The sequence below is a fragment of the Nerophis lumbriciformis genome, linkage group LG19 (assembly GCF_033978685.3).
Source record: "Nerophis lumbriciformis linkage group LG19, RoL_Nlum_v2.1, whole genome shotgun sequence".
NCBI classification, from domain to species: domain Eukaryota; kingdom Metazoa; phylum Chordata; class Actinopteri; order Syngnathiformes; family Syngnathidae; genus Nerophis; species Nerophis lumbriciformis.
Window position 1 is genome coordinate 31923058 of NC_084566.2, and position 24758 is coordinate 31947815.

Consider the following 24758-nt stretch of genomic DNA (forward strand, 5'->3'; position numbering starts at 1 on the left):
ACTGCCCTCTAGTCCTTCACTCTCACTTTCCTCATCCACAAATCTTTCATCCTCGCTCAAATTCATGGGGAAATCGTCGCTTTCTCGGTCCGAATCGCTCTCGCTGCTGGTGGCCATGATTGTAAACAATGTGCGGATGTGAGGAGCTCCACAACCTGTGACGTCACGCTACTCGTCTGCTACTTCCGGTAGAGGCAAGGCTTTTTTTATCAGCGACCAAAAGTTGCGAACTTTATCGTCGATGTTCTCTACTAAATCCTTTCAGTAAAAATATGGCAATATCGCGAAATGATCAAGTATGACACATAGAATGGACCTGCTATCCCCGTTTAAATAAGAAAATCGCATTTCAGTAGGCCTTTAAATACTGTTTATAGATTCATTTTTTATGATGTCAAGGTTTACTATGTATTTCTATGCAGCATGCAATATTTAGTTACATCAGCAGAGGGCGCTTGGTGGCGTTGGTCTCAGTAGCTGGCGCTGTAGAAGAAGTCTGTCAGTACGCGGTATGAAAAAAAGCAGATGCATCAAGCTCCGGTTGGAACGCTGTTTTAATTGTTTTGCAGGTAAGCTGGTTTGCATATAACACATACAAGCAGTAGTTTAATTTATTATGTACCTTTTAGAGTAAGCAATGTTAAGCTAACATCTTTTTTGTTAATTTTATGAGTTAAAAAGGAGTCACATTCAGGGTTATTTTCTAAGATGGCGGACGTTTGTCCGACGGTAACCACGGTGACGAAGCAAAATACAGTTAGCTTTAGTTTAAGAGTAAGTTCACGACATAAATCCTCAGATACTTGAAAAGAGGGTGTTAAATGCCATTTATGTTACAAGGACATGACAAACGAACTTTTGAGTGTTGTATTTATCATAAAGCACACTAGATATGTGTCAAATCTGAACTACAGTTAGTGTGTGCTAAGGCAGTAGATGTACGGTCGCACATAGGACAGTCGGTTGAGTACAAGTAATGATAAAATTACATAAGAGATAAATACAATCCATAGATTATTAAACAGTGATTGAAAACATGATTCAAAGGTAGATAAAAACAGTAAAAAGGTTTTTTGTATATATATATATATATGTGTATAGATAGATAGGTCTTTAATGTCATTGCACAAGTACAACCAAACTTTGTTTTCAGCACAAACACCGTTCAAGATTAGACAAACAAACAGTGTACAGGGTTACAGAACAGGAACGCTGATGGGTCGCCACAAGGCGCCCCGTAAAAAATGGGGGAAAAGGTAAAACGCTGGGGAAGGATGAGTAAAAAAAATACAATCTAGATTGGGCTCCTGAGGGGGCCCAGTCTGGAGTGGGAAAAAACCTCCATAGCAAAGCACATATACATATTACAACGTACATCTAGCAACAGAGGGAAGGGAGTGCGGGGTCACGGTGGTCGGCCGCAGCGCTCAGGCGCTGACCATCCTTTCATCACCCCTATGGGATTTGCGTCGAGGGCGTTGGGTTGGGGGATGGGGGGTGTATGTGTGGCGTATATTTTTTTGGATGCATGTTTGTGTGTAAGCCTGCAGTGTGTCTTTGTTCCGCGGCCTTGATCTTGTGCAGTCGCTAGTCCAAAGTCAACAACAACAGGTGTGTGTCCATGAGAGACAAGAAGGGAGTTTGTTGTGTCTTCGCCGCACTGTCCTTCGGGAGAGTCTCCAAGCCAGGGAAACAATCCAAGTTAGAATGTTTTGTATACAAGTGAAAATAAAATTTGCTTTTCACTCTAAATTGTCTGTGAGTGGTCCTCAAAATCCTGCGTGGCAGACAGTCCGATGGGATCCAAATCACAAGAGTGTCCACAGTTCTTCCCGCATCCTCCAATCCTTTCTGGCAGCTTTGGGGTACTTTGAAGACTGCCAGCAACTTCCAATTTGTCGACAAACCAGAGCAACGCTTACTCCAATCAGATGTCCTGTTGTCATAATTCCGAATAGGTAGATATTAGAGATGCGCGGATAGGCAATTATTTCATCCGCAACCGCATCAGAAAGTCGTCAACCATCCGCCATCCACCCGATGTAACATTTGATCAGAACCGCACCCGCCCGTTGTTATATATCTAATATAGACGATGCAAGGCATTAGTGAGGTTATAAAGCTTTTGCCTGTTAAAGAAAGGAGACTGATCCAATGCAGCACAGACATTCGCGTGCCACGCTGTCACGACCCAGACGCACACCAGTGCGCAATCATATGGGAGCCGCGCTGAGCGCACCTCCAAGCGCGTCTCGCTGCCGACGACGGCCGGGTATGGGCCCGACGCTCCAGCGCCATCCATTTTCAGGGCTAGTTGATTCGGCAGGTGGGTTGTTACACACTCCTTAGCGGGTTCCGACTTCCATGGCCACCGTCCTGCTGTCTATATCAACCAGGGTGAGCCCCATCCCTTTCGTGAGCGCACTGCGCGCGGAGTGACCCCTGTTACGCGCCCCCGGCAACAGGGGTGGCGGGCAGGTAAGCTGCGCGGGCGGAGCGCGCGGAGTGACCCCTGTTACGAGCCCCCGGCCACGGGGGTGGCGGGCAGGTAAGCTGCTTACCTGCTGCGCGTGACGCCGGCCGCGGCGAAGGCGGACGAGGCGGGGTGTCGGTGCGGTGGTGACCCTGGACGTGCGTCGGGCCCTTCTCGCGGATCGCCTCAGCTACGGCTCCCGGTGGGGCCCTCTCGGGGGAAGGGGCCTCGGTCCCGGACCCCGGCGAGGCGTCCCTTCTCCGCTCCGTAAAAGTGTCCATCTCTTTTTTTTTTTCTTCTGTTGTGGCATATGCAGCAGGTGCCTGCTCGTTTTTCGTATGTGGGTAACAACATTTAACTATGTACAGTATATATATTTCCGAATTGGTTTAACTGCCACCCGCCTGAATCTATTTAAAATCTAATTTTTCTTTATTTCAACCGCCCGACCCGACCCGCGGATAAAATCAAATTTTTTAAAATTTCATCCGCCCAATCCGCGGATAATCCACGGACTCCGCGGTTGTGCCCGCAAACCGCGCATCTCTAGTAGATATCTTCACGTCCTCGACAGAAAAGGCTCGCCAGGCACGCGGCACTTCCTCTTCTCCCAAGAGTCCGTCGCGTGTCCAGCAACAACCGCTCCGTCACGACAAGCAGGTTCCCCCAAACCCAAGATCTTGTCAATTTCGTTGAGGCCAGTTAAATAGTTCCAATGTTTAGATTTGGAAAGCAGTGCAAAAAGAGGCAACAAGAAAGTTAAGACAAGACAAAGAAGCAAGCAGGAGAGATAAGGGAGAGGAAAGGGGAGCGTCTGCCCTCGATGAGTGTATATATATATATTTTTGGAATGTTCAACTCCAGACATTGTATTTTGTAGAAAAAGTCTGTCAGTACGTGATATGAAAAAAAGCAGATGCATCAAGCGCTCATTTAATTGTTTTGCAGCTCGATCCTGAAAAATAAATGTGTCGCACAACGAAAGAGTTGGCCCATCTTTCGAGCCGTGTAACAGTTGGATGAAACGTTGGTACACTGAGACAAGGTTTGTACAACAAAGCATATTTTTTATTTCAGTCTGTGTTTCTTAAATCAAAATGTTGGAACAATGAGGGGTTTGTAAACCAGGATTCCGCTCCATGTGATACAAGAAAAGCTGCTGTGTTGCATACAGGAACATAACACACACATTGTCCTTTTACTGCCTTTTTTACATCATGGCCAGGGGACTACAGATGAAAACTAACCTTCTGGCTAATTCTGCCTTTTTTTTAACCATGTGTAGTCATGTGTTTTATGAAATTGCATTGTCTTCTTTGAAATAAACTAATCTACTTCTGGGCTCCTTCACAGCGCTTGCGGTTGAGATATTGTTCAAGCTCGTACAGACAACGAGTGTGAGCAGCTGCATGATAATACGTATCCTATTTGTCAAGATATTTACACTAAGTTAGATTTTTTGGCAGCAATGTCTTTCCCGTCGTCTCCATGTGCATCCAGCTCTCTCGTGCTTGAATGATGTAACACCGGGGCCACCCCAGGCTAAACTAGTACTCCAAGCAGTGCACTTTTTTATTTATTTATGTCAATTTAATTTAATGTATGTCTTGGACTAAAAAAAATAGTGGGAAAGAATTTGTTAAATATTTTTGTGTGTGCAAAATAACAAAGATAATGAAAAGTGTTGGTGGTACAAGCCTCAACCCTGTTAGTGCGATGACCAGCCTGGCACTGACACTGTGTGCCATTAGACACATTAGGATTATTTGGAGAAATTGTTGCTAGTCAAACAGCAGCGGGAATTTCCCGGCAAAAACGGGAAGATTGACAGGTATCGGTGTTTCATCTGGCCTGCAAGACTTTCTGCTCTGCGAATTTTAGCAAATAAGAACTGTGACTAACTTCAGAGTGTCTGTGCCTTTCATCTTACATAATACACACCTGTTACGCAAAACTAAGAAGAGACCATAGTGGTGGTAAAATGATGCATTTTAGATTACCACCTAAAGCATGGGTCCCCAAACTTTTTGACTCGGGGGCTGCAAAAAATCTGGCCGGGGGCCGGGCTGTGTGTGTGTGTATACTGTGTGTGTGTGTATATATATATATATATATATACATATGCACGTTAGGTCAGCAAAAAACACAGAGGCTATTTCATCCCTCCAAGCCTGTTTCGCAGGTTTCCCTGCTCTTCAGGGGACTTTATATTATATATAATATAATAAAATATATATATATATAATATAACATATAATAATATATATGCTCTTTAGGGGATTTTATTATATAATATAATAAAATATATATATATATATATATATATATATATATATATATATATATATATATAGGTAAAAGCCAGTAAATTAGAATATTTTGAAAAACTTGATTTATTTCAGTAATTGCATTCAAAAGGTGTAACTTGTACATTATATGTATTCATTGCACACAGACTGATGCATTCAAATGTTTATTTCATTTAATTTTGATGATTTGAAGTGGCAACAAATGAAAATCCAAAATACCGTGTGTCACAAAATTAGAATATTGTGTAAGGGTTAAATTTTGAAGACACCTGGTGCCACAAACTAATCAGCTGATTAACTCAAAACACCTGCAAAGGGCTTTAAATGGTCTCTCAGTCCAGTTCTGAAGCCTACACAAACATGGGGAAGACTTCAGATTTGACAGCTGTCCAAAAGGCAACCATCGACACATTGCACAAGGAGGGAAAGACACAAAAGGTTATTGCTGAAGAGGCTGGCTGTTCTCAGAGCTCTGTGTCCAAACACATTAATGGAGAGGCAAAGGGAAGGAAAAACTGTGGTCAGAAAAAGTGTACAAGCGATAGGGATCACCGCGCCCTGGTCAAGATTGTGAAAAAAAACCCATTCAAAAATGTGGGGGAGATTCAGAAGGAGTGGACAGCTGCTGGAGTCAGTGCTTCAAGATCCACCACCAAGAGACGCTTGAAAGACATGGGTTTCAACTGCCGCATACCTCGTGTCAAGCCACTGTTGACCAAGAAACAGCGCGAAAAGCGTCTCACCTGGGCTAAGGAAAAAAAGAGCTGGACTGCTGCTGAGTGGTCCAAAGTCATGTTTTCTGACGAAAGCAAATTTTGCATTTCCTTTGGAAATCGAGGTCCCAGAGTCTGGAGGAAGACAGGAGAGGCACAGGATCCATGTTGCCTGAAGTCTAGTGTAAAGTTTCCACCATCAGTGATGGTTTGGGGTGCCATGTCATCTGCTGGTGTCGGTCCAATCTGTTTCCTGAGATCCAGGGTCAACGCAGCCGTCTACCAGCAAGTTTTAGAGCACTTCATGCTTCCTGCTGCTGACCTGCTCTATGGAGATGGAGATTTCAAGTTCCAACAGGACTTGGCGCCTGCACACAGCGCAAAATCTACCCGTGCCTGGTTTACGGACCATGGTATTTCTGTTCTAAATTGGCCCGCCAACTCCCCTGACCTTAGCCCCATAGAAAATCTGTGGGGTATTGTGAAAAGGAAGATGCAGAATGCCAGACCCAAAAACGCAGAAGAGTTGAAGGCCACTATCAGAGCAACCTGGGCTCTCATATCACCTGAGCAGTGCCAGAAACTCATCGACTCCATGCCACGCCGCATTAACGCAGTAATTGAGGCAAAAGGAGCTCCAACCAAGTATTGAGTATTGTACATGCTCATATTTTTCATTTTCATACTTTTCAGTTGGCCAACATTTCTAAAAATCCCTTTTTTGTATTAGCCTTAAGTAATATTCTAATTTTGTGACACACGGAATTTTGGATTTTCATTTGTTGCCACTTCAAATCATCAAAATTAAATGAAATAAACATTTGAATGCATCAGTCTGTGTGCAATGAATAAATATAATGTACAAGTTACACCTTTTGAATGCAATTACTGAAATAAATCAAGTTTTTCAAAATATTCTAATTTACTGGCTTTTACCTGTATATATATATACACATAAATATATATACATAAACATATATATATACATAAATATATATACAGAGCGCGATGATGTCACGTTATCGATGGGGAAATGCATTTTTAGACAATATGATATGCCTGATTGGCTAGGAGACATCGAGAGTAACAAGCGGTAGAAAATGGATTAGAAAGGACAGATTTTATTATTTTTTTAACTTGAGACTTCCCGCGGGCCGTAGTTTGGGGACCCCTGACCTAAAGTATCAATAGTTTAATTGCACACGACTAAAAGCGTTACCACTTTAACTATTAAACAATGTCAGTACAAAGTAACACATTAAAGGAGACCTGCAATGATTTTCCTCTTTTCTGACTTATAAATGTTGTTACAATGTTGGATAGCCGTGTTAAACAAAGCTAAAGCATTAAACCATAAAGTTCATGCATTTGGCCGTGAGCTTACATGCAGTTTTGGATGCCTGTGTTCACTGGGTTTTGGAATGTTTTTTTACATAGTGTGGAATCTGTGACATCACACATGGACTGATGTACTCATGTACTCATTCTTGGACATATTGTCTCTGCAAGCCTCCTCCTCTGATGAGCTGACTAACTGAGACTCTGCAGCTTCTGTATCCTTCTCCTTTCATGCTCTCCCGCCTGCTCTGTGTCAATAGAATAATTACTTCCATGTTTATTGGGCCACTACAAAATTGGATTAGCCACCAAGGAGAAAATAGTTTTGAGTTTGAAAAAAGGGTTTGAGGTAACACAAAAAAGTTAGGATAACGTTGTTTTTTTAAATTTTATCTTGGCATGCACATAACACTGACGTGTGACATGCAGTGACAAATCAATCAACTAATCAATCAAAGTTCATTTATATAGCCCTTAACAACAGGTGCCTCAAAGGGCTGCACAAGCCACAATGACATCAGTCAAATGCTGCTAAAAGCAACTTGTTAAAATGCAACTCTGAATCGATTGGAGAGTGTGCAGGTGTACCTAATGATGTGACTGTGCAATTCCATATAACGTTTAGGACGTTTATTTTCAACACTGTCTGGAAATTCTTTTTACATTGACTTCAAGATATATTTCTAAACAGTGTACATTTTGAAAATATAAATGATGCTTACCGAGTCAAATCCCTAACATACTTGGCCAATAATAACCGATTCTGATACTTTTGATAAAGGTGGGGCGGGGTTTCATTTGCAACCTGGGACCACAGCTACAATCAAACATCTTGCAGACATACTCTACTCAAAAAATGGATTATAAATCTGACCGTGGAGCACAACATCTACACCAAAACCTATCCAAGACATATCATTTAGGTTACGTTCACTCTGCAGGGTCAGATGTCCAATTCTGATTTTTTTAGTGGCCCCTTCACAATACCAAAAAAATGTGATTTCTAATGCAATCCGACCCGCATGCAGACATGACGTCATGATGTTGCACGCACTGTACTGTTTATGGAAGTAAAAATGGCTTTAGCTCTCGTCCAGGGGTCGGCAACCCGCGGCTCTTTAGCGCCTACCAAGTGGCTCTCTGGAGATTTTTCAAAAATGTATGAAAAATTGAAAAAGATGAGGGTAAAATAATATTTTGTGTTTTAATATATTTTCTGTAGGAGGACAAACATGACACAAACCTTCCTAATTGTTATAAATCACACTATTTATATTAAACATGCTTCACTGATTAGAGATTATTTGGCGAGCGCCGTTTTGTCCTACTAATTTTGGCGGTCCTTGAACTCACCGTAGTTTGTTTACATGTACACCTTTCTCCCGACTTTCTAAGACGTGTTTTATGCCACCCCTTTTTTGTCTCATTTTGTCCACCAAACTTTTATTGCTGTGCGTGAATAAACAAAGGTGAGCTTTGTTGATGAAGTAATCAGGCATACAGTAATTGGTCAGTGCATGACTGCAAGCTAACATGCTATTTAGTCTAGTTGTATGTACATATTGCATCATTATGCCTCGCGTGTAGGTATATTTGAGCTCATTTAATTTCCTTTGAGTCCTCTTAATTCAATTTATATTTGCATGTCGCATGACACTATCTGTATGTAATATTGGCTGCATTTTTGATAGCTGTTGTTCCAGACCACAGCAAACGTTGCCCAGCTTGCAAAGATTGTAACAAATCCATTAGAAGAAGACAGCCTGCCGTTTCCTTTAACTTGGACACACACATCTATACCATTGGCCATTCTAAGCCAGTCATTTCCAGGAGTTATCTCACCCTCTGAGAATCCTTCATTTTACTAATGATGGATTCAATGTTGTAAAAATGTGTAGAATAAATATTACATTACCAATATTTCTGTCAACAAAGATTTGTGTCAGCCTCCGACACATAGTCATTTTGATAGTAGGCTATTATAGCTAATATAGACGTAACATCATGTGTTGTCTTCATTATCATACTTATTTACAGCTTTTCATTTTTTGCGGCTCCAGACAGATTAGTTTTTTGTATTGTTGGTCCAATATGGCTCTTTCAACATTTTGGGTTGCCGACCCCTGCTCTAGTCGATCTCAGTACTGGCGCATTTGTGGCAATTTCAAGGATTTTGTGCAATCAAACTCAACATATTTCTGAACTAAGTTACTATGCTTAAAAGAAAGAAGAGGACAACTGTAGCAGTTTTACGGGATAATTTGCTTCAATGTCTGCTTAAAGGGCGTGTCTGTGGGAGACTGGATTGGTGGAACTTTCATGTGCATTCTTAAAACTTTATTTTCACCCGTTTTCTGCTCCAATGTCAACTATTTACTTTGTAACAGTCTATTTTGGTGAATAATTATGACACTTGTCGCTTTTTGATGACGTTCTGGTCGGATGAATGCCACCTGAGCACGGCAAAGTTCACATTAAGAAGGCATGGCATACCGTATTTTTCGGACTATAAGACACAGTTTTTTTCATAGTTTGGCCGGGGGTGCGACTTATACTCAGGAGCGACTTATGTGTGAAATTATTAACACATTAGCGTAAAATATCAAATATTATTTAGCTCATTCACGTAAGAGACTAGACGTATAAGATTTCATGGGATTTAGCGATTAGGAGTGACAGATTGTTTGGTAAACGTATAGCATGTTCTATATGTTATAGTTATTTGAATGACTCTTACCATAATATGTTACGTTAACATACCAGTTGGTTATTTATGCCTCATATAACGTACACTTATTCAGCCTGTTGTTCACTATTCTTTATTTATTTTAAATTGCCTTTCAAATGTCTATTCTTGGTGTTGGGTTTTATCAAATAAATTTCCCCAAAAAATGCGACTTGTACTCCAGTGCGACTTATATATGTTTTTTTCCTTCTTTATTATGCATTTTCGGCCGGTGCGACTTATACTCCGGTGCGACTTATAGTCCGAAAAATACGGTATGTATCCGATTTATATCCACATATGAAACAGGCCTGGGTCGGATATGAAAAATTCGGAATTGCATTGTCCCAAAAATCCGATACAGGTGGGTAAATAAATTGGAATTGACCTGCAGTGTGAACAAGGGCCTATAGACCAAAATTTAAATGTAGATTAAAATAATCATAGGTCCCCTTTAAAAATGCATGAATCAAAAGTGATCATTGTAACAACAACAAGACATTAAGGGAAACACTTGCTCTTCACACGCAATTCAAACTCTTGAGGATTCTGCGGAAAACTCCCAGAAATTGTCTTTGTCTACCCGACATCCCGACTGCCGTACTTGTGTGCACATGAAATATGGCAGCAATCTATACATTTTTTGACCCGCAGTCTAAGTGAGTTAGACACCCCCGCTCTAAATGTAACGTTACATAAAATACATGCAGGAGTCATTTCACTTCCTATGTGTTCTGACTTTAATCAGACTCATTAAGGTGTTGCCATTAGCAGGTGTGTGTTTGTTAACGCAGTGTTTTTCAACCACTGTGCCGCGGCACACTAGTGTGCCGTGACATACAGTCTGGTGTGCCGTGGGAAATGATCTAATTTCACCTATTTGGGTTAAAAATATTTTTTGCAAACCGGTAATTATAGTCTGCAAATGAAGTGTTGTTGTTGAGTGTCGGTGTTGTCTAGAGCTCGGCAGAGTAACCGTGTAATACTCTTCCATATCAGTAGGTGGCAGCGGGAGGCAGTGTGCAGGTAAAAAGGTGTCTAATGCTTAAACTAAAAATAAATAAAAGGTGAGTGCCCCTAAGAAAAGGCATTGAAGCTTAGGGAAGGCTATGCAGAACAAAACTAAAACTGAACTGGCTACAAAGTAAACAAAAACAGAATGCTGGACGACAGCAAAGACTTACTGTGGAGCAAAGACGGCGTCCACAATGTACATCCGAACATGACATGACAGACACAAAGAAAGATAAAAACAACTGAAATATTCTTGATTGCTAAAACAAAGTAGATGCGGGAAATATCGCTCAAAGGAAGACATGAAACTGCTACAGGAAAATACCAAAAAAAAGAGAAAAAGTCACCAAAAAACTCCAAATAAGTTACGGCGTGATGTGACAGGTGGTGACAGTACACCTACTTTGAGACAAGAGCTATATTGATGCATGCTTGGTTATGGTTTAAAGTCATATCCAACAATTGCGACAACAACTTTTTACTGTCAAATGAGTTTAGTTTTTTAATGATTTCTGCTGGTGGTGTGCCTCCGGATTTTTTCAACGCTAGAAATGTGCCTTGGCTCAAAAAAGGGTTGAAAAACACTGTGTTAACGTTATGACATGTTGAGCTAACTAAACGCACCTTTTTGTTGTGAACGTGACTGGGAAATATGTTGTGGACGTTTTTGACAATTTTTTATTTTTATTTTTTTTGCTTGTGTGGCACCGCCTCTTCTTCATCTTTGGTAACTGCAGAACGTCTGAAGTTTAACTTTAAATTGAACTGGCTCTCAGTGCTTGATGCACACTCTGGTTCTCTCACAAACACCCACAGTGATTGACAGTGCAAGCTCTCCCGAGTGACTGTAAGATGAGGATGCTCCAACCTCGTGTAACTTTACCTTCTCTGGGTTGTTTGTCAGGGGAAAAAAAGAGTCACCGAGTGACTTTGAAACGCCTTCAGTTGATGGAGCGTTGGAACAGAAGTTGTCGTGTTGTTGACTCGATAAGACCGCTTATTCCCTCAGAGTCCCTAGTTTCCATCACGACTGGCGGCCCGCCGTGAGGCTGGCCTTCAGGGTCCGGTTGGCCGGCAGAGGGGCGGGGCTCCAGTCGGGCTGGTAGAAGTGGATGTCAAACGTCCGTGCCCAGTTGGCGAAGACCCGCTTCTCTGTGATGAAGCGGTGGTGGCTGCCTCGCCGCCCGCGCTCGTGCGATATGTACATGGTGCACTCGTCAGGACCTCGCGGCTCGTAGTAGTGGTAGGGCACCGAGTTGTTCTCCGGCTCCCTGCTGGGGAGACACATGGGGCGGGGTGGGAGTGAATGTTAGAATACTTATGTGTACACTGTTACAAATATGCGCCACACTGTGAACCCACACCAAACTAGAATGACAAACACATTTCGGGAGAACATCCGCACCGTAACACAACATAAACACAACAGAACAAATACCCAGAATCCCTTGCATCTCTAACTCTTCCAGGCTACAATATACACCCCCACTACCACCAAATATTTTTGACTCAATAAATAAAGTGTTTGTATGTTCTCTATATCCAACATTATGTATCAGTCTAATTGATCTTTTTTGTAACACGGTTAACGAATGTCGCGCACATTTGTATTATTTCCCCACATTTCTGCACAATAAGTCAGATATGGTAATACTATAGTAGCGAGCAGTAGAGAATGTGAAGTGATATGTTAAACCAAATATTGTGTTTTTTTCCATATACAACAACCTATCTGGACTCGATAAGAGAATCGATAAGGAATCGGTTCGATAAGAGGATTCGATAATAGACTCGAACTCGATAATTTCTTATCAAACATCATCCCTAGTTGCTATAGTTATTATCAATTGTGCTGAAGTTGTACTTTTCTATCTGTGTAAAGGGACAACTTGCAAATCCAAGATTGCGAGTCGTCTCGTATCAGTGTTGTGTCCAGAACATCGAGTACCGTGACGCAGACAAAGCAGAGACAGGGTGATATCACGAGTGTCAGCACATTTGCATTTCTGAATAATCATATATTGTGTCCAACTGGGGCTGCTGAAATTACCCCCCGTCCTTCAGAAGCAGCCTCAGTGATGTAACCAGGGACCTCCCAAATAAATAGAGGAGCACGTGGGTCTGGACTTTAGAGCGTAGGTTGGATCCGTAACTAAGAGTACAGCCCAAAACGTCTCTCCTCATTGAGCCAAATTATGTCTCTGCATGATTCCTTGCTTCTTGTCTGTTTAATAAATGTCATCAGTGTTTGAACCTGACAGTGAAAGAGACTTTAATCGCTCTTAATTCACTTGCTCGTTAAAAAAAAATTGTGGAAAACATTGTTTGTGCGTGGAACTCACACAACTGCATGCATCAGCAAATCGAGTGAGACCTCAGTTGTTCTTTGGCTTCGCGCGCCTTTTTTTCTGATGCCAGACTTCAGTGTACCACAACGTTGCCAGACGTAAAATAATAATTGAATTTGTGTGATCATTTCACCCCTCTGTACAATCCATATTTACAAAATCCCATACTGTACAGGTAGGATGATTTGACCATCATCAATTAGTGGTGGGCCGTCAGGGCCAGCAAGGCCTTCTCTGCTGACCTAACATAACCAGAAATCATCATCATGATTAAAGATAAAATTATTAATTTAATTTCCCTAAATATCTAAAAATATTCATATTCTCTTCATGTCATATTATGCTCGTTCCAGTGCTGTTGTTTTTAGGTTAGAGTTTTTATCCAATCAGAATTCAGCTAACTTATGTTGCCATGCTGTACCAAATCTGCCCGAGGCCTTCAGAATCAACAATGCGGGCGTCCGTGCACTGTAAGTGAACGGGCACATACAGTTGATAGACAGTTGCGGTAGCCAATCAGATCACAAGTTGTTGACAGTAGCCTCTCTAGGTAGCCTGATGTTAACAAGAATGTGATTGGATACACACTTGTCATTCCAAAGTGATAAAAATTGTGAGTTCAAATATTTTATTTTTTCACTTTTAATATGTTTTTTTGCAATTTTAATTTTGACAGTACCACATAAGATATGTTTTAATTAGAGATGTCCGATAATGGCTTTTTTGCCGATATCCGATATTGTTCAACTCTTAATGACCGATTCCGATATCAACCGATACATACAGTCGTGGTTTTAACATATTATTATGCCTAATTTTGTTGTGATGCCCCGCTGGATGCATTAAACAATGTAACAAGGTTTTCCAAAATAAATCAACTCAAGTTATGGAAAAAAATGCCAACATGGCACTGCCATATTTATTATTGAAGTCACAAAGTGCATTATATTTTTTAACATGCCTCAAAACAGCAGCTTGGAATTTGGGACATGCTCTCCCTGAGAGAGCATGAGGAAATTGAGGTAGGGGGTATCGGGGGGTGTATATAGTAGCGTCCCAGAAGAGTTAGTGCTGCAAGGGGTTCTGGGTATTTGTCCTGTTGTTTATGTTGTGTTACGGTGCGGATGTTCTACCGAAATGTGTTTGTCATTCTTGTTTGGTGTGGGTTCACAGTGTGGCGCATATTTGTAACAGTGTTAAAGTTGTTTATACGGCCACCCTCAGTGTGACCTGTATGGCTGTTGACCAAGTATGCCTTGCATTCACTTGTGTGTGTGAAAAGCCGTAGATATTATGTGATTGGGCCGGCACGCAAAGGCATTGCCTTTAAGGTCTATTGGCGCTCTGTACTTCTCCCTACGTCTGTGTACACAACGGCATTTTAAAAAGTCATAAATTTTACTTTTTGAAACCGATACCGATAATTTCCGATATTACATTTTAAAGCATTTATCGGCCGATAATATCGGCAGTCCGATAATATTGGACATCTCTAGTTTTAATTGCTGATGCGTTTTAATAGATTTTTAAATGCGCCAGAAAATAGACCGTTTTGTACACTGTCGATGTGTTTCAATGCCCAGTAGGGCGTAAATGTTTTTCTGTATAGTATTTCTCCAGCAATGGTCATGTGGTGACATCAATGATGGTATTTTGAGAGGTAATCATTGAAGTCGGACATCACCGAAGGCCTAGGTGGGAAACGCACTGCCCGCCACTGTCATCAATACATCAACACAAACAGTATACATCACACCTGATGTATGGGGGCTCAAATGGGACAAAATTCAATACATCTTTAAATAATTACTTAATTGTTTTTACTAATTAATTATAATTGGAAACATATACATGAATGTGTTATTAAATGTGTAATTGATTTATCCAATGTAAAAGTATAATTATTTATTTCATCATTCAAGTCAGTGGGCGGGTCCTAACACCTGATTGGTTTCCCGGCACTTCCACTTGTTTGTGGAACTTGGACCAAGAAGCAGTAACACTGCTCAATGTCTTGGTCTGAAAGTGCAGGAATAACTCCAGCAACTTCAATAAGTTCCTCTATATAAATCTAATCCATTATTATTATTATTACTTTAACTAACTGTGGGTTTTAATTCATGTCTATATATTGTTAAAAAATATATATTTATATTGTTAAAAAATATATATTTTGAAGGTTGTAAACAGTTTTTTATGCTCCAATTATGACAATATTATGATTATTTTATAATTCATAATTCCTACTTAGAATCAATTAATTTACTATGGTCCCACATTGTTGTGGTTTTTTAAACCATGTTTGTTTACAAGATTACATCTGATTTTCTTACCCAAACCCACTTACACAATCTTGCCTCATTGGAGCTTGGACATTTTTTTTTTTACGTAGCTGTGTGATTTGCTACTACACTGCAATGATAGCATAATAATGCTGTATATATTTTTACTCTCCACCAGCTGACTCTTGGTGGGTTTCCTTCCATCTTATTGCAAATTTCATGCTAATCGGACTTCAAACCCAGCTTCTTCTTTTTTTTCCCCCTTTTTCACACAAGTCCTTGGTATATTACACTAGCTAATCCTTCTTTTAAAGATAGCCTGTTCACAGAACAAACACTAATCCGTCACTAATACCTCAGATGCTGCTGGTGAAATATTAATGGCTGCTCTTTCCTTTCAACCCAGTTGCCTCAACATTTTGCCATCATACAAACACTAGGCCGCAGCAACTACTCTAAATTATTTTGCAACAGTATTAAGTTTTATACATTGTGTAATGACAACATTGTTATCCATCCATCCATCCATTTTCTACCGCTTATTCCCTTTGGGGTCGCGGGGGGCGCTGGAGCCTATCTCAGCTACAATCGGGCGGAAGGCGGGGTACACCCTGGACAAGTCGCCACCTCATCGCAGGGCCGACAACATTGTTATGTAATTGTAAAACTTTTTTACCTAATATTTCTATGTTGTCCCTTTTTGATGATGTCACTTAGGCCATGTCTACACTAAGTCGTTTAACCCCTTAAAGCAGTGGTTCTTAACCTTGTTGGAGGTACCGAACCTCACCAGTTTCATATGCGCATTCACCGAACCCTTCTTTAGTGAAAAATATACATATATATTTTTTTCTTCCAAATTCAAGACAAAGTTATATGTTTTTGGTAACACTTTAGTATGGGGAACATATTAACAAAGACTTAATTTAGAGTTATTTGGTTAGGGTTAGAGGGTTAGGGCCAGGGTTAGAGGGTTACGGTTATAATAAGGCCATGCGGAATAATGCATTAATAAGTACTTAATAATGACTAGTTAAGAGCCAATATGTTACTAATTTGCATGTTAATAAGCAACTAATTAATGGTGAATATGTTCCCCATACTAAAGTGTTACCATGTTTTATTACTGATGCACAAAATGAACCGTGCATGAACATCACCTTGTTCAAAGAACAAAACTAACACAGTGCATAAACTCACAACAAATTACACACCTGCAAATCAGTCTGACTTCTGCTGTTGCCGTATCCGTAATACGCCGATAGGGAGAAGTTTTTATTTACACGATGAGTCGGGTGTGTCTTGACCTCCGCCGAACCCCTGAGGCCGACTCACCGAACCCCTAGGGTTCGATCGAACCCAGGTTAAGAATCACTGGTTTAAACAAATAATTATTTAGCCCAAGCCCCATTTAAGCCACACTAAATCAGCGTTTAAGGTCCCCTTCCTTGGACAAATTTTTACACGGGTAAGTGCGGCGTGTATTTCTTGAATCTCCAAGCACTTAGCTTTGTATGTACTCATTGATCGTTTACAAAGTGAGTTCGGAGAGAAAGTGACGCCAGAAAGACCGTGCTCACACAGTAAGTGACGTCAGAAAGAACGCGCCACAGCCAGCTTCATGATAAAGCGGTTTCGTAGCTCGGAGATAATCGCTGGAAATTTGGAGGCGAGTCATCCAGACATGCCCGTGTTTCTCCTTCTTCTACATGTACAGACGCTTGTAGAAATTACTCATGAATACCTTAAGACAGTGGTTCTTAACCTGGGTTCGATCGAACCCTAGGGGTTCGGCGTAGCCTCCGCCACGGAGGTAAAGAGACATCCGACCCATCGTGTAAATAAAAACTTCTCCCTATCAGCGTATTATGAATATCCCCAAACAATGTTCCCTCTAATTCTCCATCTGATTTGCAGGTTTTTTGATTGATTGATTGAAACTTTTGCTAGCAGATTGCAAAGGAAGATAATACACAGTACAGTTTACACAGTACAGTACATATTCCGTACAATTGACCACTAAATGGTAACACCCGAATAAGTTTTTCAACTTGTTTAAGTCGGGGTCCACGTTCAATTCATGGTAATGTGTGTAATTTGTTGTGAGTTTATGCACTGTGTTGGTTTTGTTCTTTGAACAAGGTGATGCTCATGCATGGTTCATTTTGTGCACCAGTAAAAAAAACATACGACTTTTTCTTAAATATGAAAAAAATGTTGTTGTTTTTTCCACTAAAGAAGGTTTCGGTGAATGCGCATATGGAACTGGTTGGGTTCAGTACCTCCAACAAGGTTAAGAACCACTGCCTTAAGAGAAAGCGATTGCAGCTATTTGGGATACAACACTTCTCAGACGGCAAGAGAACTTTCCAATGTCCGGCTGGGTCAGCTGTGATTCTACTTAGCGAAAAACTTTGTCCATTTGTCGAAGGAGAGACAACGAGAATGCAAGCTCCCGTGGATGTGATAAAAAAAAAGGTAGCGTGTGCTTTGTATTACCTGGCCATCGAGGGAAAACTACGGAAAACGGCGGATGCTTTTGGACTGGCAAAGCAGACTGTACCAGTTATTGTCCACCATGTATGTCGCGGACTCAACGTCTAGGTCCAGAGTATATAAAGTCACCAAAAAGGAATGGACAATGAAGGTGAAGGCAAAAGAATGAGTGTCCTGACCAGATATCTAGATCCCTAGATTGATTGATGTAAAATGTTCTTTATCACATTGTTTACGTGTCTAATAAAGATTTGATTAATTTATGATGTCTCAGGTGTGATTCACTACAATAGGTCCCCACAGCACACTGGATTACAGTTAATTGAAATACCACAACACTGGATATTGTTCAGATAAGTTACATTTAATAACTTGCACACAAAGCAACACTGGAGGTGACTATGACGTGCGCATTTTCCGCGCATGCGTATTAGGTCGCGTTGCGCCGGCGGACGGAGGGTGGCGGGGGTCTTAAACGGTGGCATTGTTGTGTGTGGACACGGATAAGGTTAGGTGTGATTTACCTTGGATAACCTTCTCCGGCTTAGTGTAAATGGGGCCTTAATGTAGACTTTCATTTTGATTCCGATAAATGCAAGCACAGCGACTATATTAGAGTGACTTGAACGTACGTGTAAATGGGCAGTTCGAAAAATTGGATATAGCCACAGAATCAGAATCAAGCAGTGTAATTCCAGCACGGTGGCACAGGGGTTATGGGGTTAGTGCATGTGTCTCACAATACGAAGGTCCTGAGTAGTCCTGAGTTCAATCCTGGGCTCGGGATCTTTCTGTGTGGAGTTTGCATGTTCTCCCTGTGACTGCGTGGGTTCCCTCCGGGTACTCCGGCTTCCTCCCACCTTCAAAAACATGCACCTGGGGATAGGTTGATTGGCAACACTAAATTGGTCCTAGTGTGTGAATGCCTTCCGCCCGAATGCAGCTGAGATAGGCTCCAGCACCCCCTGCAATCCCAAAAGGGACAAGCGGTAGAAAATGGATGGAATTCCAGTCTTAAAGGTCCACCATTATGCAACAGTTAATGTTTATTGACGTTCCAATAGCAATACAAATCCCTAGACCCAGAGGCCATTTGCGGGCCCACAACTGTTTTTTTAACGGTCCGCAGCACTTTCTAAAAATACCATTACTAAAAAAACATTCAAAACCCCATAAAAAGTGGAATAGAAGACCAAACAGGTGTTATGTAGCGAGAACAAGTTGAATCTAATAACATAAAGCTGGCATGCGGGCTGTTATTTTCTTTTCAAAACAATTTTCATATTGTACTGTTTTAAAGTCCCCTTGTCAAATATCAAAGTGTCCTCTGCATCCATTGATTTTTCAGTGTGTGGCCCTCAGAGAAAAAAGTTTGGACACCCCTGCCATGGAGCTGGTTTATGAGCACCAACGGTCACACTTTGTCTTTCCAGGTGAAATAAGTTTGATTGATTGATTGAAACTTGTATTAGTAGATTGCACAGTACAGTACATATTCCGTACAATTGACCACTAAATGGTAACACCCCAATAAGTTTTTCAACTTGTTTAAGTTGGGGTCCACGTAAATCGAGGGGTTATGGTATTATTATTTATTTATTTATTTTTTTGTCATAAAAAAATACAATCATGTGTGCTTACGGACTGTATCCCTGCAGACTGTATTGATATATATTGATATATAATGTAGGAACCAGAATATTAATAACAGAAAGAAACAACCCTTTTGCGTGAATGAGTGTGAATGAGTGTAAATGGGGGAGGAAGGTTTTTTGGGTTGGTGCACTAATTGTAAGTGTATCTTGTGTTTTTTATGTTGATTTAATAAAAAAATAAATATTTATTTTTATTTTTTTAATTTCTTGTGCGGCCCGGTACCAATCGATCCACGGACCGGTACCGGGCTGGGGACCACTGCTTTAGAGGATTAGCATTGTCACATGTGGCTTCGGGGTAGACTACTGTTGGGTTGTGCGTGGTTGAATGTATGTATGTATGTATGTGTATGCTTGCTTTTGTGCTCCTATTTTGTGTTTGCCATATCGCGTTTTTGTGCTTGCCACCATGTCTCAGCATTCCATGCATATACTGACCTCTGGACCCCCTGCCATAGTGATGGGTTAATGAGGCGTCATGAAGTGTTTCGACACATTGCAAAACTGTATTGATACTGTGTCACTAAATACTGACATCTGCTGGACATTAAAAATCCCTACAGGCAACCTATGGACCGACTCAACTGACACTGATTTTATGACCTAGTATATACAATAATATAAACCAAGTCATTGTATTTCATTTAGGATTATTTCATATCTTCATTTAAATCAAAATATATTTTTATCTTTTTTAGATACAGTCAATAAATAATGTGAACATGTATCATTACATGGAAATCTAAGAGAACGTGTTGTGAATGACGATGCTTGTGGACTGGGAATTGTTATTTTTTTTTACACAGTTTTTCCAACGTATTAAATTTTAGACGATTTCTCTTCTTAGTTATTATTTCTCCGGCTGTAGAAAAGACCCGCTCACAGGACACAGAGGAGGCGGGAGTGCGACACAGTTCGCGTATCGGTCACGTGACCAAAACAGCTCATGATCGGTCACGTGACTTTCTAAAAGCGGTACGCGCACCGACACAGGGTTTTGCTCTATGAGCGCGACGCATGCGCCGATGCATCGGTGTTGCCGGACCCATCACTACCCTGTCAAAAGCTTCTTCTAGCTTATCTGGGGGACCCTTTCACTTACCACCATCCTTAAATGGATATTCACTACTGTTGTAATCGTAGTATGGTATTGTGAATGGAGACTTGTGATGACGTCACGGTTGTGCGCTGTCATTTCCAAGCTCAACAACACTGCCTTGCTGCCTTTAAACACACTATAAGAGGACTTACTGTATGTTTGAACGTAAACATGCTGGTCTTTTCACTCAACATTAATAAAAAAAGACACATCAAAATGGGCTTTGCGACACTCGGCGCTAATGACAGTCAGCTGTTTTGGATACGATCGCTGTGGAACCGCCACCTGATGGAACAACTTTGACAAGCAAGACTTTTTGCTCTGTGTCTTAAGAAAGGTGCAACATTACCATATGTTTTTAGTCCTTGTTTAACGATAAATCATGAAGTTAACTTACTGTCCTGCTTCCATTTTTGAAGATTTTTGCGACCAAGCAACTACAAAAAACAATGTAGCGTCCTCCTTGTAGTGTGTACTGATGTTAAAGACAATATACACTTCATTACACATGTACCATACCACTATATCCATGATTAAATGCTTTATCATTCCCTTAAACATGCAATATGGTTTCCTTGGCTTGTTAGTGCGTGCTGATTTTAGAAATAATGTAGACTTCACTGCACATGTAATCAGAGATGTCCGATAATATCGGCTTGCTGATATCATCGGCCGATAAATGCTTTAAAATGTAATATCGGAAATGATCAGTATTGGTTTCAAAAAGTAAAATTTATGACTTTGTAAAACGCCGCTGTGTACACGGACGTAGGGAGAAGTACAGAGCGCCAATAAACCTTAAAGGCACTGCCCTTGCGTGCCGGCCCAATCACATAATATCTACGGCTTTTCACACACACAAGTGAATGCAAATGCATACTTGGTCAACAGCCATACAGGTCACACTGAGGGTCGCCGTATAAACAACTGTAACACTGTTACAAATATGCGCCACACTGTGAACCCACACCAAACAAGAATGACAAACACATTTCGGGAGAACATCTGCACCGTAACACAACAGAACAAATACCCAGAAACCCCTTGCAGCACTAACTCTTCCGGGACGCTACAATATACACCCCCCGCTACCCCCTACCCCCCTCAACCCCACCCGCCTCAACCTCCTCGAGCTCTCTCAGGGAGAGCATGTCCCTAATTCCAAGCTGCTGTTTTGAGGCATGTTAAAAAAAAAAAAAATGCACTTTGTGACTTCAATAATAAATATGGCAGTGCCATGTTGGCATTTTTTTCCCATAACTTGAGTTGATTTATATTGGAAAACCTTGTTACATTGTTTAGTGCATCTAGCGGGGCATCACAACAAAATGAGGCATAATAATGTGTTAATTCCACGACTGTATATATCAGTTGATATCGGAATCGGTAATTAAGAGTTGGACAATATCAGATAGCAGCAAAAAAGCCATTATCGGACATCTCTACATGTAATACATCACCATGTTGCTGAACATGTTATAATTCTATGAGTGTTGGCTTTCAGCACCACAGGTGTGCATTCGCTCTTTAATAATGTTCCCAGGATTCTGTGGGTACGTGCAGGCTGGTTTTTAAAGATAATGTACTTGTCATTGTACATGTAAAGTCAATCAAAATAAACATAATAAGAGGTGTAATGCCACCAAGTCAGATATTGCTGCTTTTTTCAGGCTTCTGATTGGACAAAATGTGCATGACAGCGGGTGTATGCAGACAGAGACCGTTTTGAAACTATCAACAATAGCCCCTTTAAGGTACTACTGTATTCCCAGTAAGTTTTACTAAAACACTTTTAACCGTCTCAATTGCAGCATCAAGGCTAACATTGTGGCACCTCTTACACCTCCTAATAATAATTAAATAAGTTACCTGCAAGTTAAACCTTTTGCTTTGAACTACCTGAGTTCATTGATGTTTGTGTTGCAGCCTTAATCAAGCGTGACTTTGGTTTCCATGCAGTGCCACGGTCTCACTGTTAGAATAATTGTATCTAAGTTATCACAAAACTTTGTGTTACGTTGAGTTCCCGGCAAGAAGACAAAAAAATAAAGGCTTGTAAAACTCCACTGTGTAGGATGGGAAGCAACATGAAGGTGTTCTGTTTCTTTCATGTATTGTAATCAACAGAAAGATATTGTCTTGACCCAAGAACTACAAAGCGAAGAGGAAGCAGGGCCTGACTCCCCTCAAGGCGACCTCTTCTTTAAACCGTTTTACGACCTTTCCTGTGAACTGTTTACGACCTTTTCTTTGATCTGTTCTGTAACCAAAGGCGATGGCTGTTTACGACCCACTTCCCTTAGAAACAGCTGTTACCATGTAATCAGGGAAAGTCCAAATAAAAGAGGTGGCGTACAATCTTTTTGAGAATATATATAAATGACAGTCTTAAAGCTTGAGCCAAATTGAATTCTGTCTCTGTTTAATTCTTTGCTTCTTGTCTTGTTTAATAGACGTCATCAGTGTTTGAACCTGACACTCACCTGCAGAAGTCGGGCGCCACCATGCCGTAGACATTGATCCTATCGCACAGCTCCAGGGCAATGGTCATCGTGAACCAGCCGGTGCTCAGCCACGAGTTCGATATCCTCCTGCAAGAGTGGGCGGCGGTTAGATGGATGCAGTTGGGTCAGCAGGCTGCCATGTTTGATCTGTGTCACATGAGGTGATGAAGTGAGATACATGGTCTACATGCCGGGAGTACAGCAGAATAAAGACCATCTAAATCTAGCGCTCGATTCCACGCTGACCCGCAGATCAATCACGCCGCCTCACAGCTTCATTCGAATATGCATCAGTCGCACATATCGACTCATACGAATGAAAGCTGCATGTCAAATAATCAACCTTAGCCTTGCTCTGCATGCGGCAAAGAAAGAGCGTTAATTGACGAATGACCTGCTCGCTTTTAAGTCCCACAAAAGCTTTTAATGCACTTTCTCCCAAACAGAAATGATGTTTACTTACGCTTTTGAAAATCTCTTTTAAAAAAAGTCTTCCCTCGCTGGCAAATGAAAGATTGAGCAGGATTTGGGAGGGCTTAATGGCCATGAAAATCTGACTTCAGTTAAAAGCAGTGGTCTTTTCCGAGCCAAAGACCCCTAAACTGATGGAGAGATGGAGTGGGCACCCCCCTACTTATTTATCTTGTATGAAGTTATTTTAAATAGTGCTGTCAAAGGATACATTTTTAACCAGTCTAATCATGAATGGATTAATCATTAATACCACAGGTTATTACTAGAGATGTCCAATAATATCGGACTGCCGATATTATCGGCCGATAAATGCTTTAAGATGTAATATCAGAAATTATCGGTATCAGTTTCTAAAAGTAAAATTAGTGACTTTTTAAAATACCGCTGTACGGAGCGGTACATATCCGGTAAAACACGGACGTAGGGAGAAGTACAGAGCAGTTGCGTCTCCCAGTCAGCAGCCCCTTCCCTCTCCCCTCTCCCACACACAACACAGGAATTGACGACTGCAGCATGAGAGGTTTACTGGTGACGCTTGATGACCTCATCAAACCGCCGCGAGCGCAACATAACAACAACAAGAGTGTGTTGTTGCCGGTGCTGTAGCCATGGCTAACAAGCAAGCTCGCTCGGTGACTGACTAACGACACCATGTCTATGGTTTGGGATTATTTTAAAGTGTCTCTGACGGATAAAAAACTGGCAATTTGCAATGACTGCAAAAAGTTGGTTATGCGAGGAGGAACCAAGACGTCTTCCTTTCATACGAGCGAGTTGGTTGATTGATTGAAACTTTTATTAGTAGGTTGCACAGTACAGTACATATTCCTTACAATTGACCACTAAATGGTAACACCCGAATAAGTTTTTTAACTTGTTTAAGTCGGGGTCCACGTTAATCAATTCATGGTAAAGTTACATTGTTTAATGCATCCAGCGGGGCATCACAACAAAATTAGGCATAATAATGTGTTAATTCCACGACTGTATATATCGGTATCGGTTGATATCGGAATCGGTAATTAAGAGTTGGACAATATCGGAAAAAAAACATTATCGGACATCTCTAGTTATTTTATAATTTAAATTAAAAAAAAGCACAATATTTTGACACAAAAGCAATTTTATTGTCAGAATGTCATACAGGCATTTCTTAATGTTTTACTTAAATGCAAGCATGCCATTTATTTGCTCAAAACTTGATAACTGTTTTATGTAAAGTCCTTCGCCGCCTTTCAGGTGACCCTCTGGGAAAATGTGTAATATTCTTCTAAAATCATTCAAATATACGTGTAGAAGAAACAACTAGACACTATCTATAAGTCATG

The 24758-nt window shown here is 40.9% G+C and overlaps 1 protein-coding gene and 1 long non-coding RNA gene across 3 annotated transcripts in view; one reads left to right on the top strand and one right to left on the bottom strand.

Moving 5' to 3' along the window:
- The first annotated feature begins 482 nt into the window (after positions 1–482).
- LOC133618505 (uncharacterized) lies at positions 483–23627 on the top strand. Its single transcript, XR_009817308.1, has 3 exons — positions 483–569; positions 3422–3518; positions 22906–23627. It is a non-coding gene; the product is annotated as an uncharacterized lncRNA (long non-coding RNA).
- st6galnac5a (ST6 (alpha-N-acetyl-neuraminyl-2,3-beta-galactosyl-1,3)-N-acetylgalactosaminide alpha-2,6-sialyltransferase 5a) overlaps positions 6452–24758 on the bottom strand; it is a 146894-nt gene continuing 128587 nt past the window's right edge. The window contains exons 4-5 of one of the 2 annotated variants that reach the window (XM_061978933.2): positions 22936–23043; positions 6452–11843 (exon numbers count right to left, since the gene is read on the bottom strand). In XM_061978933.2, the coding sequence (XP_061834917.1) occupies positions 11597–11843; positions 22936–23043 (355 nt within the window). In that variant the 3' untranslated portion in view covers positions 6452–11596. Of the gene's footprint in view, positions 11847–22935; positions 23044–24758 lie in introns of both variants that reach the window. The other variant, XM_061978932.2, reaches the window with a different exon arrangement.